Source organism: Cygnus olor, chromosome 8 (assembly GCF_009769625.2).
Source record: "Cygnus olor isolate bCygOlo1 chromosome 8, bCygOlo1.pri.v2, whole genome shotgun sequence".
In the NCBI taxonomy this organism is placed as follows: domain Eukaryota; kingdom Metazoa; phylum Chordata; class Aves; order Anseriformes; family Anatidae; genus Cygnus; species Cygnus olor.
Genome location: NC_049176.1, coordinates 12,478,929 through 12,495,851, shown reverse-complemented (window position 1 = coordinate 12,495,851; position 16,923 = coordinate 12,478,929). Strand labels below are relative to the sequence as shown.

The following is a 16,923-nucleotide window of genomic DNA, read 5'->3' as shown; positions in this document are numbered from 1 at the left end:
GGAGAAGAGAAGAGGACCGTGCCTCAGCCACTGGAGCCCATTTCTTGGGAAGGCTCTAATGGGGCAGCATGGGGACCTGCTCTGCCCAGCACAGACCTCTGAGAGGTCCAAAGCGTCCCACAAAGAGCCCCCTGAGACCAGGGACATCCTGGCAGAGATGGCTTTTGAGTGTCTCCAAGAACAGAGACTCCCTGGTCTCTCTGGGCAGCCCGTGCTGGTGCCCCGTCACCTGCAGGGTGACCCTTGGGTGCTCCTGTCCCTTTGCCACCTGGTAGCCCTCGCTGGATGCTCCAGTAACTCCGTGTCTCTTGACTTGGGGAGCCCAGGATTGGGTCCAGTACCCCAGGTGTGGCCTTGCCAGTGCTGAGCGGAGGGGAAGAGGCACCTCCTTGGCCTGCTGGCAGCATAACGCAGCCCAGGATTTCTGCCCACCGTGGTGCCCACCAGGACCCCCAGGCTCAGCTCTCAATGTGACGTCTTGACAGGCAGCGCACAGGCAGCTGCAGCTCCAGCCCCCATCCCGGGTAGGATTCCTCCAAACTTTGGGTCTACTTCAGACAATACGATAAAAAATCGGTCTGTGCAACTGAGCCAAAGCTACCAGCTGAGTACCTTGTCCTAAGCTACCCTTGTCGCAAGCTGTCCCAAGCTACCTCGTCCTAAGCAACCACCCTTTGGGTCAAGGAGCCGAGGAGCCCTCCAGCACTGCAGCCTTGGCAGTGCCCGTCCCTGTGGCCCATGGTCAGACATGGTGGTGCCAGCTTTCCTCCTGGGGTGAAAACAGACGCTTTTGGTGCACGTCTCCAGCACGGCCACAGTGGGATCCTGCTGTCAGGAAGGGGCGCAGCAGGATACCACAGCTTCCTCCATACATTTCCTTCTTCTTTACTATTTTTTCCCATCCATTTGTATTCCCCTCCACCCCAGCCCACTTCTCCCCAGGGAGAAGGGCTGTAAGAGCCCGCAGCAGGGCTGGGGGGGGTCTCACCAGCCCTGGGCTTCGCCCTCGCTGCAGTTTTAACTCTGGTCTGGCTGTGGGGCATGTGGCCGAGCCCCTGCGTGTCCCCTGTCCCCCCGTGCCATGCCGATGGGGACAGTGAGCGGCAGCGGCTAATGACATTGACATTTCATTTCTCATTACAGACACAATTAAAAGCAGAGGGGATTATAAGTGGCTGCCACGCCATGTCACCGTGCTGCCGGGTTTATCCCTTCTGCTTGGGCAGCTCCGTCAATGAATTGACTCCTTCCAGCACCTCACTTGTGGCTCTGCTCTGTTTGTTTATGTAATACCTCCCAGCACCGACCTCACACCCGCACGCCTCTGCTCACTAATGAGCATTTTCTCGACGCGTTTGCCACGCGCCCCTGCAAGACGACTGGTGCCAGGGGACTGCCGAAGCTGGGGGAGCCCCCGGCACCGCTGCCACCCCTGTGAGGGGGTACATACGGGTGGTGGGGCTGGTCCCAAAGAGCTCCCGGACCTTGCTGGCAACCCCGCTACCATCGGACCCCGGGAAGCATCCCCCAGCTCAGCCTCCTCCTCCTCCTTCTCCTCCCGGAGCAGATGCTTTCTGCCAGGAGCTCTGACAGGTCCCTGCTAACGGAGCGTGCCGGATTCATCCGTGCCTGGGGAACAGCCGTGCCTCTCCTTCCCCGGCTGCTCGGCTCGGCTGGAGCCCCGCCCGAGGAGCGCCGGGCTCCCCGGGGAGCGGCTCGGCGAAGGCTCGGCAGGGATGCTCCAGCCCCAGTTCCTGGTGGAGGAAAGAGGCCGCTGAGATCCGGCGGGTGGTGGTGCCAGCGGGGCCCTTTCCTCCCTTTTGTTTTCTCTCCAGCTCCACGAAATGACAGGGCTGGCGTTCAAACCCTCTGGGTTCCGCCCCAAACCCCCCAGTTTTCACCCCAAAACGCAGCCACGCGCGGGGCGCCTCCGAGCTATTCCCGAGCAAGCAAGAGAAGGAGGAAAAAAAAAACCTCGTTCAAACTTTGAACGCGACCAGAGAGAGCCGGGCTTTGGGCACCCCCGCTGCTCGGCGGAGCCCGGGTGGCCTCGGCGGCGGGGGCTGCCCCCACCCAGCCCGCCCGGGCCCGGGGCTGCCGCCTGCGAGGGGTCCCCGTGGGGAAGGGGAGCCGTGGGCTGGAGGGACGGAGGTACAAGGAGGTGCGGAGCACGGAGCGGGGGGGCAGCGAGGTGTCCCCGGCGCTGCCCGCAGGACGCAGCGAGATGCAGCCCCCCCGCGCTGCCTCCTCTCGCCGTGTGACGCAGGTGCCGAGAGCCAAATTTCCTCAACCTCATTCCAGCAACGAAGGGAACTCGCAGAAAGTGCGGGCAGCTTTTGCCGCACCCTCCCGACCCCCCGACCCTCTCCCCCACCGCCTTTCCCCCCCGCGCACACCCCCCCCCCGAGCTGCGCCCCCCGCGCCCCCTCCCCGGCCGGGCTCCGTCCCCCCGCCGCCTCCCTCCGAGCCTGGGGGACGATGGGGGCCGATGGGGGGCGACGGGCTGGGGGGGATGCGGTGGTCGGGGGGGCTGCAGGGGCGACGGGGGCCGGGCAGCGCGGGGGATGCGGGGTGCGGAGCTGTCCGCGGTGCTGGAGGCACTCACCGGTCCGGGCCGGCTCCTCCTGCCGCCGCCGTCGGGTGGGAATTTGGGGAGCCCCCGCTCCGGAGGGGTCCCCGGGCTCGGCCTGGCGCCGGCAGCCCCGCTGCCTGCTGCGGCGGAGCGGAGCGACCCCGGCACTGCCTGGCTGCCGCTCCCTCCCCTGCTTAAATTTCAGCAGCTTGTTTTTTTTTTTTTTTTTTTTTTTTTTTTTTTTTTTTTTTTTTTCCTGCTCGCCCCTCTTCTCCCCTCGCTCCCCGCTCCGGGCTGTCCTCCCAGCACGCAGCCACCTAGCGGGCAGAAGCGGGAGGAAAAGCCCGCCCGAAAACCCAGGCGGCACTGCTGCTGCTGCTGCTGGTGCTGCTCCTGGTGCTGCTGCTGCTCCTGGTGCTGCTGCTGGTGCTGCATCGCCGCCCCCCACCGGCCCTGCTGCAAGGCGGCTGCCCCGGGGGATGCAGCATCTCCAAAGGGGTGTGCGGGGAAGGCAGCACCACGAAAGTCCCAGGGGGAGCACAAACAAAAAAAAAAAAAAAAAAAAAAAAAAAAGTGAAAAAGTAAGCGATGGAAGGAGTGAGCCCGCTGAGTTTGGCTGGGCTGCGAATGCAAAGCAGCGGGGCAACTGCACGCAACAAGGGTTGGGCCTTGCTGCCCCTCCGGGGGTTAACAAAGGTGGAAACTGCCACTGGTGTGTGGGGCCTTCCTGCCCTTTTGGACCACAGCATCGCAGAACCATGGGATGGTTTGGGTCGTAAGGGGCCCTAAAGATCACCTGGTCCCAACCCCGCTAGGTCCTTTCTACCCAACACCTCCCACTAGAGCCCCATCCAACATCCCCAGGGACGGAGCAGCCGCAGCTTCCCTGGGCAGCCTGTGCCAGTGCCTTGCCACCCTCTGATTAAAGAACGTCCTCCAATATCTCATCTAAATCCACCCTCTTTTAGTTTAAAGCCACTGCCCTGCGTCCCATCGCCGGTCTCCCTGGCAGACAGTCCCCCTCCATCCCTCCCGCAGGCCCCCTTCAGGTGATGGGTGCCACCGGCTGCTCCAGACCTTGGGGAAGGGGAAGGATAAAAAAGGCCAGGGTGGCACTGAGGTTTTTACACCTGTCCTTGCACGTCTCAGTTAAAAAGCCCTGAGTTCAGCAGTCCCTGCTGCTCCTGCAGAGCCACGCACTGGCATCACCTCGAAGAGGAGAAATGAGCCCAAATCCCCCACGGCCGCTGCCTCAAACACGGCCAGGAGGAAGTGCCAATTGAGTTCTCTCTTTGCAGATTTAGAGCTTTTTGTGAATTCCTGACAAATCCACCCAATTACCATCACCCAGCCAAAAAAAAAAAAAAAAAAAAGAAATGCAGGAAAGATGCTGAAGAGATTGTGATGTTGTATTTTAACAGATTCAGAGCACTCTGATTCCTTTTGACTTCACAGCTTAGCTGAATATTCAAAGTAATGAGCCTCCCAAAGTTTTGTGCTCAGCGAGGAGCAGTGCCGTTGTTGGCTGAGGTTATTTCCCAGCTGAGCTGGTTCACCAAAGTCAGAAAGGGCAAAGCCAACCTAAGGATGCGTGTGGGGTTAGGCAGTTTCCAGCAGTGGCTCCAACCTGTTCCTGGTGAGCCACGCTGCACGGCTCCGGGGTGGAGGCAGCAACCTCACCAGCATCAGCAAGCAGAAGCACCGAAACCTGGCTGTGTCCTGGGCAAACCTCAACCCAACCTTTCCACACGTCTTGCGCCCTATGATCGATCCCCAGAAATCTGCTCCCATGCAGCAGCTGGGCAAAGGCAAACGCTGCTGGGTGCACGCGGAGCAAAGCAAAACCAGCCGGCAGCCCTGGGCTGGAGAGGCCAGCACGTGGCCCTGCAAGCGGCATGTTTGACCTTGCTGGGCAGAAACTGGGGATTTTTTTTGGCCAAACATTAATATTACTGTGTGGCATCGCTGCGCATTCGCGCTGCTCCAGCAGGTGGGTCGCAGCTGAAACCGCCGTATATAAAATGCTTATTACGAGCAGATAGCTTTCTGAAAACATCCAATAAAGCTGTGTTTATAGATCATAGGCAGCACACGAGAAACCAAATGGATTTTTCATTTTGCCTTTGAAGGAAACGACCCAGTGGTGCCGCTGACAGCACGGACACCTGTTGCTCTTTGGGAGAGGCGGCTCTGTAGGAAAAAGAATTTTAAAAAGAGAAAACGAAAAAAAAAAAAGAAAAACAACAAAAAGGATCCAAAAGGGTTCCGGCTTTGGAGAAAAGCCAGCGGGTGGATCTGCACTCCTGCTGCTTTCAGCACAGCTGCTTTGGCTTTGTGGGCATCTTGCCCCATCTCTGCCAATCTTGCCCCAGACTGGTGCAGCAATTGCGCAGCAGCAGTTGTTCCCCTAGCAGGGGCTTCGCCAGGCTGCTCCCACCGCACAGTCTCCGAAAGCTACGCATTTGGAAAGCAAATGGTGCTGGACCGAGCCCCAGTGTTGCACTTGGTCATCCTCTGTGCTGGCAAAATACAACCCGGCCCCCCAGGCATGACGCAGCCACGGAGTCCGAGCTCGCCCTGGGGATGCAGCATTGGGAAATCCTGCAGCTTGCGGCGCAGAGCCGGGGCAGACAGAGCGGCTGCAGCAGGAAACAAGTCAGTGCCCAGCAGCAAAGCTCCCCTTGCTCCCGTGTTCAATGGCAGAGACCTGGCACCTTCTCCATGGCTTTTGGGGACGAGGTTGGTGGCATTTCTGTAGGGGCAGATCGAGGCCATGCCTTCGGCCACCCGTCCTCCTCTTTGGTCCTTGTCCCCTTCTGGCTTCCATGCTGTCCCAGGTAAGTGGCGCTGATGTTAACACCTCATCATCAAAACATCGTTGCACTATAAGCCCTCGTTTTCTCATTTGTCCATGCTGAGAGCATCTCCATCGCTGGAATAAATCACTCAAAAAGGAAGGCAAGAGGCTGAGCGATGATGTCCCCAGCCCTCGCGGAGAAGCATGTTTAACGTCGGGATCATTACTGGCTGAGCACCAGGTGGCACCGGGAAGACAACAGCAGCAAGCGTGACGCAGGGGCTCACAGGCACAGAGCTGTCCTTCTGCATGGGCATTTCAGTGCCTCTCTGACTTAAATGAGTCCAGGCAAGCAAGATTATTTATCCTAAAAGAGAATCTCTGGCCACAATGCTGGATGATGTAAAGCAAGGGCAGGCAAGTTTTTTACCCCATCATGTCCAGAAAACGGTATTTTTGGATAATTTCCTCTTTGCAACCTTCTTGTTTCACGGACTTTCCAAAACCTTCTTCCTGGAAAATCTCCTTTACCCAAACCAACCCCCTCCTGCCTGGGCGCCCACACTGCAGCCCCGCCAGCGCTGCAGAAACCGATAGCTTTGCATCAGCGTAACGAGAGGCTTCGCCGGCTTGCAGACAGACAAATAGCTCTGTAAACAGCTACAGGAAAAATAGGCACCCTGGGGACGTTGTTACAAGGACCACACTAAGCACAGGGATTTTAAACCATGATTTTTATGCCAAACAAGCCCGACACGCTCGCAGCGTGGGCGCTCGCACGCTGCATCCGGCTTGCTCGCCGCTGCTGCGCTTCTCCAAACCTCGGGGGCACTGGGTGAGGGCAGCTCGGTCCTTCTGGGCATGGGGACGGTTCGACAGGGTGGGCAGAGGGGTGGCATCAGCTCCGGGGTGGGGGGACCCTCGCCTTCTGCATCTCCATCCCCTCCTCAGCCGTGGGGCAGAGGGGAGCGCAGGGGGAATTTGCAGCAGTGCGCAGCAGGCTCCTGGGGTTTTTTAAAATGCAAAATGCCCTTCGGTGCTGCTCTTACCGAGACAATTCATTCCGATGTTACAGCACGTTAAGGAGGGTATTAAAGCAATTAAAATCCACATTCAGGTTTAGTGTCTGGTACTGAAATGAGACTCCAGCAGCCCTGGGTGCCGTGGGGAGGAGGGCTCTGGCAGCAGCCCATGGCTCTGGGGACAGAAGTGGCCAGAAGGGGACTCGCCCCACAGCTACAGCACCCGCTGCCATACAACAGCCCCTGCCTCCCCACGGCTGCCTGATGGACAAGAGGAAGGAGGGATCCTTGACCCCAGTCCTGTTCTGCTGGATAAGGAGATGCTTGGGCTTTGCATTGCAGTGAATTCATGCCCATTTTACAGCTGGGTAAAACTGAGCCCAGGCAGGGCCATCAGTTGGGATTGCCCAGCTCTGCTAGGTTGTTAAACAGCCTACAGCTGGCTTGTGGTGGTCCTGCAAACCCCAGCTCCTGTTTGCCATCATTCAGCTCCGTTTCTTGGGCGAGAAATTAACAGCGACAGGAGTCGACCCAAACCCATGTCCTGGGGATGCTGCAGGAGGGTTTCCGTGCACTGCTGTTCCTGCAGCTCTGTCCCCAACTGCCAGCAGGGCCAGGCTCTGCTGCTCAGCCCCCTGCTCAATGTTTCCAGCCCTATAACAACATCTTCACCGACAGGGGCTGGGGGCTCGCCGGGTCCCACCAAGCCAGAGCACAGCATGGGACTTGTTCTGCAAGGACGCAGTACGCAGGTACCGGTGTTGGCATCATGGGGCTGCGCAGGGGTTATTAGGAAAGAAAGATGATAAATAAAGATAAATGGATGAAAGTGGAGCATGCTGGCAACCCTTCTCCATCATTCCTTTTCTTCCCTAAGTAGATCAAATTATGACCTGAAATCACTGAATACATATTTTATTATGTGGATAATTTAAAGGATGAGGGTGAGAGACAGAATTTGTAAGGCACAGTCATGTTAGAAGACAAAGAATTACCATTAATCTCCTATGGGAAAAAAAGAAGAGGAGAAAAGGAAACGTGGAGGGGGAGAGCACGTGGGATGTTGCTTGCTCCTGGGCACCCGAAAGCTCGCAGGTGACCAGTGTGCGTTGCTGTCCCACTCCTCCGTGAGCATCATTTTGGCACCTGTGCTATTCCCGAATAATTTCCGAGCCCCAGTGCTGCCCAGTCCCCAACTCGTCCTTCCGGTCTGCTGGGCTTTGGCTCAACGTCACCCATCCGTGACAGGAGCAGTGATGCTCTCGTGCCTTGGAGGGGTCGCCCCGCTTCGCTCCCCCTCTGCCCTCGCTGCAGATCGATGGTAGTGCCTTCAGGATGTTTTTTGTTGAACAAACGCAAACCAGCAGGGCAGGAGTAGTCCCTGAAAGACAGAAAGAAGTAATTCTGTAAAAAAGTGATCCCCTAAACCCATTTACCCATGGGGATGCTCCTGAGCCTGGGGAGTGCTCCAGCAGGAGCATCCCCATGGGTAAATGGGTTTAGGGTCCAGCTCTAGACCCTACATAGGTTTAGCAGGTCCAGCCCTGCTGTGGCATTTGGCCAAAGGGGGTCCCACAGCCCCAAGGAAGCACCGAAACCAGTCCTTACCTGCACGTGGACGTTCCTGCGCCCGTCTCCATCTACTGCGAAGGGCCCAGCCCCAAGGGACAAGGTGGGGCAGGGCCCTGTCACCTCGGGGCACCAGCTGGCAGTGTGGGGGGACACACAGGCAAGTGGCTGCCAGCCCCCTTTTTGTAAAAGGTGCCACCCCTGCAGCAACCCCAGGAAAAGGAGCTGGTGCCCAGCACAGAGCCCCTGGCTGCACGGGCACAGCCAGGGTGGGATTGGCGTTGAGCTTCCACTGCTGGTTTGGTTTTGGCTGTCACTTGCTATTATTCATGCCTCCTAAGGATGGCCTTTACGTTCTTCATATTTGAAAGCCTCCAAATTATTTTCCTTGACTGCCTAGGAGGATTTTGGAGACGAAGTGACAGCGTGCTCCCAGCCCTCTCATGCCATCCAACTCCCAGACCCGAGCGGGCAGGGGCAGAGGAGATTTTTGGGGGGATGCCGGGGCTGGTGCTGCTCATGCAAGTCCCCGAGAGCCCACATCACTCCCTTCCCCAAGGGCTTTTTCCTGCTGCTTGATTTTATAGGGCAAATTTTGATCCTGCGATGGTGAATCATCACCCAGACCCAGATTTAAGGGGTCAAAGTCAAAATGGAAACACTGAAACCCAGTTTTTGAAAAGCCTACTGAAGTGGTTTGCTAAGGTGGAGTAGAGGAGGAAGCCATGCTTTAACCCACCCAACCACTTTATTTCATTAACAAAGACCCTGAAGACATGGACCAAATACCCTCGTAATGCCTTGTTGAACAGAGAGGACGAGAAGACCCACAATCCAAGAACCTGCTCTGAAAGCGAACCTTAAGCAAAGTATTTGGTGACGATCACCAGAAGGCTGTGGGGATGCCTACAGCCGCTTCTCCGAAGGAAGAAGGGATGTGGGCTCTGGTCCCACGTCACAGGTCGTGCTACACCAGGGCTTGCCTTCTTGCTTTCTTCAAGGCACGCATCGTGGTGCTGCTGCACCTCTGACCGCTGCCTGTTGGCTATTGCTGGCCTCCGAAAAGGAGAAAGGAAAGAGGACTCATGAACAAGGAAGGAGCTGGATTTGCCTTTCCAATTATCTGCGGGTGTCTTTGCAACCTTCCGTGGTTAAACAGAATCACTCTAAACAAACAAGGATCCAGCACGTGGGTCGAACGCTGGCATTCGCAGCCCGCCTGCGCTCACTGCTGAAGAGCGCTGACATATTGATATTAATTTAAATTTCCCCTTGACCATCATTTTCGATTCCCTCCAGCTATGAACTCCTTTCTAGCACTGAAGCATGTTCCTCCTACTCTTCTATTGAATGCTTTAAAATTAATTAAAGAGAGTGGCTTGCAGTGCAGGATTTCCAATTCCCTTTCTCAAATAAAAGCCTTCCTCGCCCAACACCTCTCCTAGGGACACAAACACTGGAGGCAAAACCAAAAACTATTCTGGACCAGCGTCCACCACCTGCAATTAACTTTTGCAGTGAGAGCAGTTCAGCACTGGACTGAGTTTCCCAGAGGGACTTACGAATCTCTGTCCTGGCTCGGTCACACGTTTGAGCATCTCCAAGCCCTGGATGGCTTCTCAAGGCAGTAGACGAGACCTTTTGCAAGGCTGTGCAGTCAGCACATTGCCTTTTTCGCAGGCAGTGTGACTGGGAGGGTGCCCTGTCCTTCCACATGGGTCGCTTTTCTTTAGGGTAACACGTAGCAAAGCAAGGGCTCGGAGAGCAACAACGAAGTCAGAAGAAATTGAACCAAACGCTGCTAAAAGATTACAGTAAGTAATTATATGCAGCTTAATATACATCAACAGCAGAGAGTTACCTGAAGGAAGGAAAATTAAGGGGATTAAAATAAAGAGCGTATCACTTGTGACAAAAAGACAAAGACAAAAAATGCCATCAACTCGTGTTTATGAGCTGCTGTTTCTAATTAGGGCCAGGCACCAAATTTGCATTTTATCTTGATTGAAGCGGAATGAAAACCTAAAAAATAAAGGAGGCTGATGTTAAACTGTTTTCCCTGCTTAATTCAAGGAGTAACCTTGCAGCATTCAAAATAGCTGTTTTCCTTTCTGTTTTGAGCATCTCTGCTTCAGCAGAGCCATCTCGATTTAAAATACAGAGGCCGCTCAACATGGGGGGCAGAGAAGGAAGGCAGGCGCTTGACAAAAAGTGGCAGCCTGTGGCACAGAGCTGGGGTACAAGGGGAAGCACCCACAGGCTCTCATCAAAACACCAGACGCAACAACAGCAGCTCACAGAATAAATCAATAGGCACCAATAAATGAGAGAGGCTAGGGGAAAGCTGTGATCGAAGCGAGGGAGAGCAGCAGGGGAAAGGGCCGCTGGCAGAGCTCGGGGTGCAGTCACCCACAAGCAGCCTCAGGAAATGGGGCGCTTGGCAGGGAGCATTGGCTGCCCCGACACTGACAGAACCAATTTCGATCCCTTCTGCCACAGTGGCTCTGGTGACTCACGTGGCTGAGACCTGCAGATAGTACCCCAGAGCAGGACAGACACCATCTTGTGATTTTTCTCATTCCCCTGGCATGCCAGCGACCATGGGCAAAGCCCAGCGCACAAAGGGCGCTGCCCACGCAGCTCCTGCAGCTCAGCACCCTCCGCTTCCTCCCCCCAGCCACAACTCTGCAGAAGCCAGCAGCGATGTTCGGGTCCTACACCCACTCTGCTGAGAGCCACGGGTGTTAGCTCAAGGAACACACAAACGGTGAGTCAGGACAGGATCTGTCCCCAGCTTTGCTACAAGGCTTCATCCCTTCTCCTTTGTTTCATACCAGGAGCATCTTTGTTTATTTATTTTCCTTGTGACCAAAGGAGGTCACAAGACCCCACAACCCTTCTGGGAAGAGCAGCGTCAGGCGTTTAACACGTGGAGGACATAAGACACCTTTCAGCAGCTACAGCTGCTTGATGGGTGGCCTGAGTGGAGCAGGACCTCACTCTGCCCATGCAGAGCGTGCAACGCCTGTGCAGCAACCCCAGCCTCAGGGACACAAGGGAGACGGGCACGGCTGTGATTGAATCCCAAGAGTGCCTGGCTGTGAATGGAAACGCTTCCTCCAGGTAGTGCTGCACGCATCGCACCTTTGCCAGACACAACCAGAAAAAAGACACTACACCCACCAACTCCACTTCCCAACCTAACAAGTCCTGGCAGCTCCCCAGGACTGTTACTCCTGAAGTCTGTCTGCACCTTCTTACGCCCCCCCTGTATTCTGCCAACAAAGCAACAACACCTCTTAGCTTCACGCTTTATTCCCCCTCTGTATGTACAATTTAAGTGTATGCATGACCATTAAAAATAAGGCTACTTATATCATGGCTCTGAAACACATTACAAACCAACTCCATCCCCTCTCTTATTACAACGTTCACAATGCTCAGCTCCCACGGATGGTTTGCAGAGGGGCAAACGTAATCAGACCACACGGGACAGTAGTGGTGCAGGGCTTTGGTAACTGGATCAAGAAACTTTCTACTCTAGCTGAGATAGTCAAACACAGCCAGGTCAGTGGTGGTGAGGTCGTTACTCCATGATGTCTCCGTGAGGTCAGTCCAGGTGCCAGGTTCAGGTCACTTCAGCACAGTTGTTGGCAGGCAGCAGGAAGGGTCAGGCTCACATGGGTGAATGGATGACTTGCTCCTCTCCTTCGGAGCAGCCCCTTTGGGTTGAAGCACGGGCACAAAGAAGAGCAAGGAAGCTGCTCTTCTCTTCTTGATAACCAGAGGTCTTCAGTTTCCAGCAGCGCCAACCTGGGTGACAATTTCTCAACATTTAATGCATCTAAAATAAAAATAAAGTCAAAGGAACAACTCAACCATATCTCAAAATGAATTGCTTGTGTGTCCAGGTACGGCTTGGAGACTTTCCCCAATGGGGATGAACAGTCCAGGTAAAGGTAACTGGAGATGTGCAACTGACAGCAGCCCTGTGTGGTCCTGTAAGTTCCCTTCCCAAGAAAATCTGTTCCCATATGCAACAAGAGAATCTTCCAGCTTCAGCTTGTGGCTCAATAAATTTTATTATTCCTTTTTGTTTTTATTTAAAAGAATTTGTTTTCCTATCATAAAAATTAGACAACCATACCACCACCAGCAGCAGCAAAGTCTGTGGAGTTAATGTTGATGGCAGACAGTTCACTGGTGTTCCCAGTGTCTCAAAATGTCCTCGAAAGTCCATAAATGGAAAAAAAACAAACATGATGGTTTTGGGGAAGAACATCAAGGTGGTTTCGGTTTCTTGTCCCACTGAGGATCCCAGATGAACACTGTAGCATATCAGCAGGACCAAGTACCTCAAGCCTTGAGAGAAAACCCTTCATACCAGCTCCAGTACCTGATTAACAGGGAAGACAAGATGTTTAGAAAAGGAATTTATGACATTCATTATCTCCTACATCAGCATATAGATCACTAGGACAGGTCTGACCCTTCCTGTCTCCACCCTTTACCCTTTACTCACCAGCATGCAGTCATATCACACAGATGAGACAAGCACTGTGAGGGGTGTCACCTGCTGAGTGATTTGTACAGCCAGTAATAACCCAGGCTGGTTTTAGCAGGGAGAGCTAAGGGCTTTAGCCTGCGAGTACGGGCTGGCACAGTTGAAGCAGGTTTGTGCCCATGGTGAAGCTGCAAATTCAGCCCTTTCCCAGGCACTGCCAGACCATCACACCGTCCCCCCTGCCTGCTGATAAATTCAAATGGAAATATCACAATTCAAATAACCTTGGCTGTTTACACATTCCTTCCTCCACCTTCTCTCATTAAGAAGCAAAGAGCATGAGCAAAACCTCTCCTGTTGCTGCTTAATTCACTTAAACATATCAAAAGGATCTGTATGCTTTGCCCATTTTACTAAGAAGGAAGTGACTGAAGTAACAAGCAACCAGTTCCAAAGCCTGATAAATTAGTCACCTACAAACAAAAGGCTACAGCATCACACACTGCAATAACAGGAGTAACCACACCACTTGTGGCCTAAAAAAAGGAAGAAAAAAAAAAATTTTGTCACACACACGGAGAACACTTGGGTCTCCCCTCATTTCTGCCTTTTCAGTGATTTTTTCTGGATTTTTTTTTTTTCTGATTTTTCCAGGATTGTTCAGACTATCGGCTCTGGTCTGGTTTCACAGAACTGCCAGCACAACAGGGGCACGAGGGAGAATCGGGAGGAATCTCTCAGCTTCACGAGGGTGGCAATCCAGCGTGCAGCTTTGCAGACAACAAGTAAATTCCTTTATCAGCAGCTACAGAAAGTGTCAGAGCTCTGGGCCACATGCATGCAGCACTAACCACCAAGCCCCAAGAGCACGGTGAGGTGAATGCTGCTGAGCTCTGTTGGGGGTGATAGTGGACCCGAGGCTCTCCAGAGTAGCCAGCACTAGGGCTTGGGCACTAATTTTGCCTGGCTATCCATTTGATACACAGACGAAGGGGGACAAAGCCTTTTTCATATTACTCGACGCTTCATGGATAGAAATGCATCGAACAGATACTCTGGAAAGACTTTTATCCGAGTGCTGAAAACCTGGCAAAACATTTGCTTCTCTGTGCATGGGGAAGGCTGTTGCTTTCATAAAACCCTACGCTGGCAGCTGCTGTCTGTTAAAGTCAGTCCGTGCGCTCGGAGTAAGCAAGGCAAGGGAGCATCCCTGCTCATTTCAAGCACTGCTCTAGCTGGCTGCACATCAGGAGCTCAGCTTTCAGCTCTACTGCACCCCACATTGGCGGCAGCCAGAGAATAGGGTCTGGCTAATGCCAGCGAGCTAACACAGAGCCTCCTCTGCTGTCACAAAAATCAACACGAGCGCATGGAGATGTTTGTGCCAGACAGCACTAATTTAAAACCTCCCCATTCAAAGCAACGCCACGCAGCTGCTTTTGAACCAATGCGAAAACCCAGCGGCTGCTGTGGCAACTGAGACATGGCACCTATTATCAGTCAAGAAAAATACTGCATACATAAAACCCAGCGCCGGGCCCAGGTTTAATCTAAGCAGCACATCACTGCCGAGCACCAAGCTCTCCCGATGCAGGCTGGTTTCCCTGCGTACCACCCAGAGCAGCAGAGATGTGGTGGGTGCTGGGCAGCTGCCAGCAGCTTTTCTCCACCTCGCCTCTACCTCTGTTTCATTGCTCTTGTGCTGTCTGCTCGCTCCTCCGCGTGCCAGAGGCAAATACATCATTTAAATTGCAAACTTCCATAGCTGGGATGACCTCCTCTAATGGTTTCTCCTGGCTGTACCATGTCTGTGACCTTGCTCTTCGCTAACAATGGATTCAAGTGCTTAAAGAGAAGATGCATGAAATAACTTACCTTAATTGTACCCTGACTGTTAGCAGCAATCAGCACATTGGACTCCTGCAAAAAAAAAAAAAGAGGCACTGTCACAATTCACTATTGTGTTTTTTTTTCCTCCTTTTTCTTTTTGAAGCAGCAGCAGCAGCAGCGAAGTAGTTTGCTTTTTCCTTTAAATATTAGGGGTACATCTAATTGCAAGAGAACTTTCCCATTTCCAGGGTGCTTTGGAAGCTAAAAGTCTTTATAAAAGTTATGTTGCCTTAAAGAATTAGAAAGCAATAATCCTTACTGCTTGTACAGAGCTTTAAATCTCAAAAGCAATTTACAAACATGAATTAATCCTTACAGCCTCCCTGTGAAGTGGGCAAATAACAACAATCATTTTCATCTTTTGGCAGCATATGGACAAAGGTCTCTGGTGCCCTTCCTAACTGAACTGACTCATCAATGTGACAAAACCTCTCCAGCTCTGAGGCCACCCAACCTCCTGCCCAGCTGAGAGGTTTCAGACCAGTAAAACAAAGAAGAGCAGCTTTGTCTTAACCACCATTAGAAAGGAATAGCAAATACACAAAATTTGGAGGAGAAGAAAGGGCTTCAGCCCTGCTATTACTCAGAAAGACAGCATCGATTTACCTCCTGCGAATTGATGGAATTTCCTTTGGAGATATCCTGGTTGTCTGCAAATTAATGTTCTCCCACACCAGCTGGGCAACCCCAGGCTAACAGCAGGTGCCAGCCACAGGAGAGCCTCTGCCCTTCAGACTGAACTCCTGACATGACCAGCAAGTGCAAACACACCCTCCCGAACCAAAACCGTTTGGGGAAGGGAAGCCCCAAAGGAACCAGGTGCCAAAAACCCTAACAGAAGCGAGCACTGGGGCAATGGCACCAGTGGTCATAGGAGATGCTGCCAAACCGCCTAGCACAAGCTGCTTTGTCTGAGGGTAGCTGGTATTTTTTTCTCAGGCACATCTTTCGATTTCTCATGCTGCTGCTATCCATCCTCAGACAAACTTGCTGTAATTATCCCGTCACTTAACACCTGCATTTTTAAAGGAAGCTGGTGACTGGAACAGACCCGCTGGCATTTGGGGCTGGAGGTGGAGAGACAGCCCCGGGGGCAGCTGGCACAGCGCTGCCCAGGGCACAAGGGGATAGATGGACTTGCACGCTGCCTCGCCACGAGGTTTGGGAGCCTGCACAGCCACCAGCTCTCAAGCAGAGGGAGAGAAATCCTTTCTGACGTGAAAACCCACTGATCAGGTAAGAGCAGCCTTCTGATGGCCCGCTGGGCTAATTGTTATAAATAGATTTGTTCATCCCCAGTACTACCCATTAGGGGATTAGTTACGACTCCTGGTATTATCTCAGCAATGATCCTCCAAAGTCAAAGCTCCCAAGAAGAAAATACATCCTCAAAGGAAGCATATACTCCAATTTCCATTAATTTGGTGGCTAGCAGAGTCTAATCCCATGAACCCCCCAGCTTCTGGTTAACAATTACAATCAGAAAACACCAGGAGGAACGCAGATCTAAGTGTGCTTTGGAAACCAGAGCAGGTACCAGATTGCTCTGGGATGCCTGATAGGATTTTGGAAGAGAGGCACGGGTACCAATCTGTCGAGAAGTGCCAGAGACTTGAATTCCTGGGTACAGACAATCCAGGGTCTGAATGATTCCCGTTTGCACTGCAAGTGATTGGTAATTCATCCTGTGGCTGAAGTCTGCTGGGGTACCACTGTAAATGAACTCTGGCTCAATGAACAGTTTTACCTTCCTAAATAAAATAAAAATGCCAGAGAGTAATACACTCTCACTCTCTTGTTCTTCAGAGGCACAGTTTTTTTTTCAGCAGGGTCTGAGCTAATCACTGCTCTGCTGCTTTCATCCACAACCAGGAGACACAAACAGGATCAGACAGCAGCAAAATTAGCACCAAATCTGTCATGGAACAAACAGTGACTCGTGTGTTAAGGCGCTCTAACATTGCTTCTCTGGGAACACAGCTAAGTAAGTTTTTTAATCCTCTGGAGGAACAACTCTGTTCCTTCTGTGTTGCCTGTAAAACAGCCAATACATTAAATGCGTTAAAACCTAAGCAAGTCACGAAAACGCTTAGATAGTAGAAAGAGACCTGCAGGTTTGTAACTTGCAACAGCCATGCGCTGAACCAACCTTTTTGGACAGGACACACGTGAATGGAGTTACCTTAAAAGACAGCCACCACAGCCACCTAGCTGGTGGAATACCTATTTCCCCTGTGGCACCACTACAAGCATCTACAGATCTCAGGCTATCACTGTCAGCTTCGGTTGCATGTCCTGCTTTATCACTACCACTTTGACTCTATGCAGGGCAGGAAGGACAGAAGGCTGGCCTTCTCCATCTCTCCCTACTGGCTGCAGGAGCCAAAAGCTCCCAAAACAGAGGCAGGGGAATGTGGAAGATCCACCACAACTGAGTACTCCTGCTCTAGAGAAATGGGGTTCTGAAATGACTCTAAGCACGCACCTGCACGGGGTCCTGCTGTAGGTGGTCAGCAGCTGTAGCCCTTCATGGCAGCAGAGGCAGCGGGTGCCAGCTGCCTTTGCTAAA

At 53.0% G+C, this 16,923-nt stretch overlaps 2 protein-coding genes across 3 annotated transcripts in view; both read right to left on the bottom strand.

Annotated features, from left to right (window-relative positions):
- Nucleotides 1-2,807, bottom strand: part of TNR (tenascin R) — a 56,187-nt gene extending 53,380 nt beyond the window's left edge. For both annotated transcript variants that reach the window (XM_040565524.1, XM_040565523.1), the window contains exon 1: nt 2,606-2,807. The gene's annotated coding sequence lies outside the window, so the exon portion shown is untranslated. The remainder of the gene's footprint in view (nt 1-2,605) is intronic.
- An 8,452-nt stretch (nt 2,808-11,259) lies between these two features.
- The window catches only part of COP1 (COP1 E3 ubiquitin ligase), a 128,620-nt gene continuing 122,956 nt past the window's right edge, over nt 11,260-16,923 (bottom strand). The window contains exons 19-20 of the mRNA XM_040565092.1: nt 14,340-14,384; nt 11,260-12,356 (exon numbers count right to left, since the gene is read on the bottom strand). Coding sequence (XP_040421026.1) covers nt 12,339-12,356; nt 14,340-14,384 — 63 coding nt within the window. The 3' untranslated portion in view covers nt 11,260-12,338. The remainder of the gene's footprint in view (nt 12,357-14,339; nt 14,385-16,923) is intronic.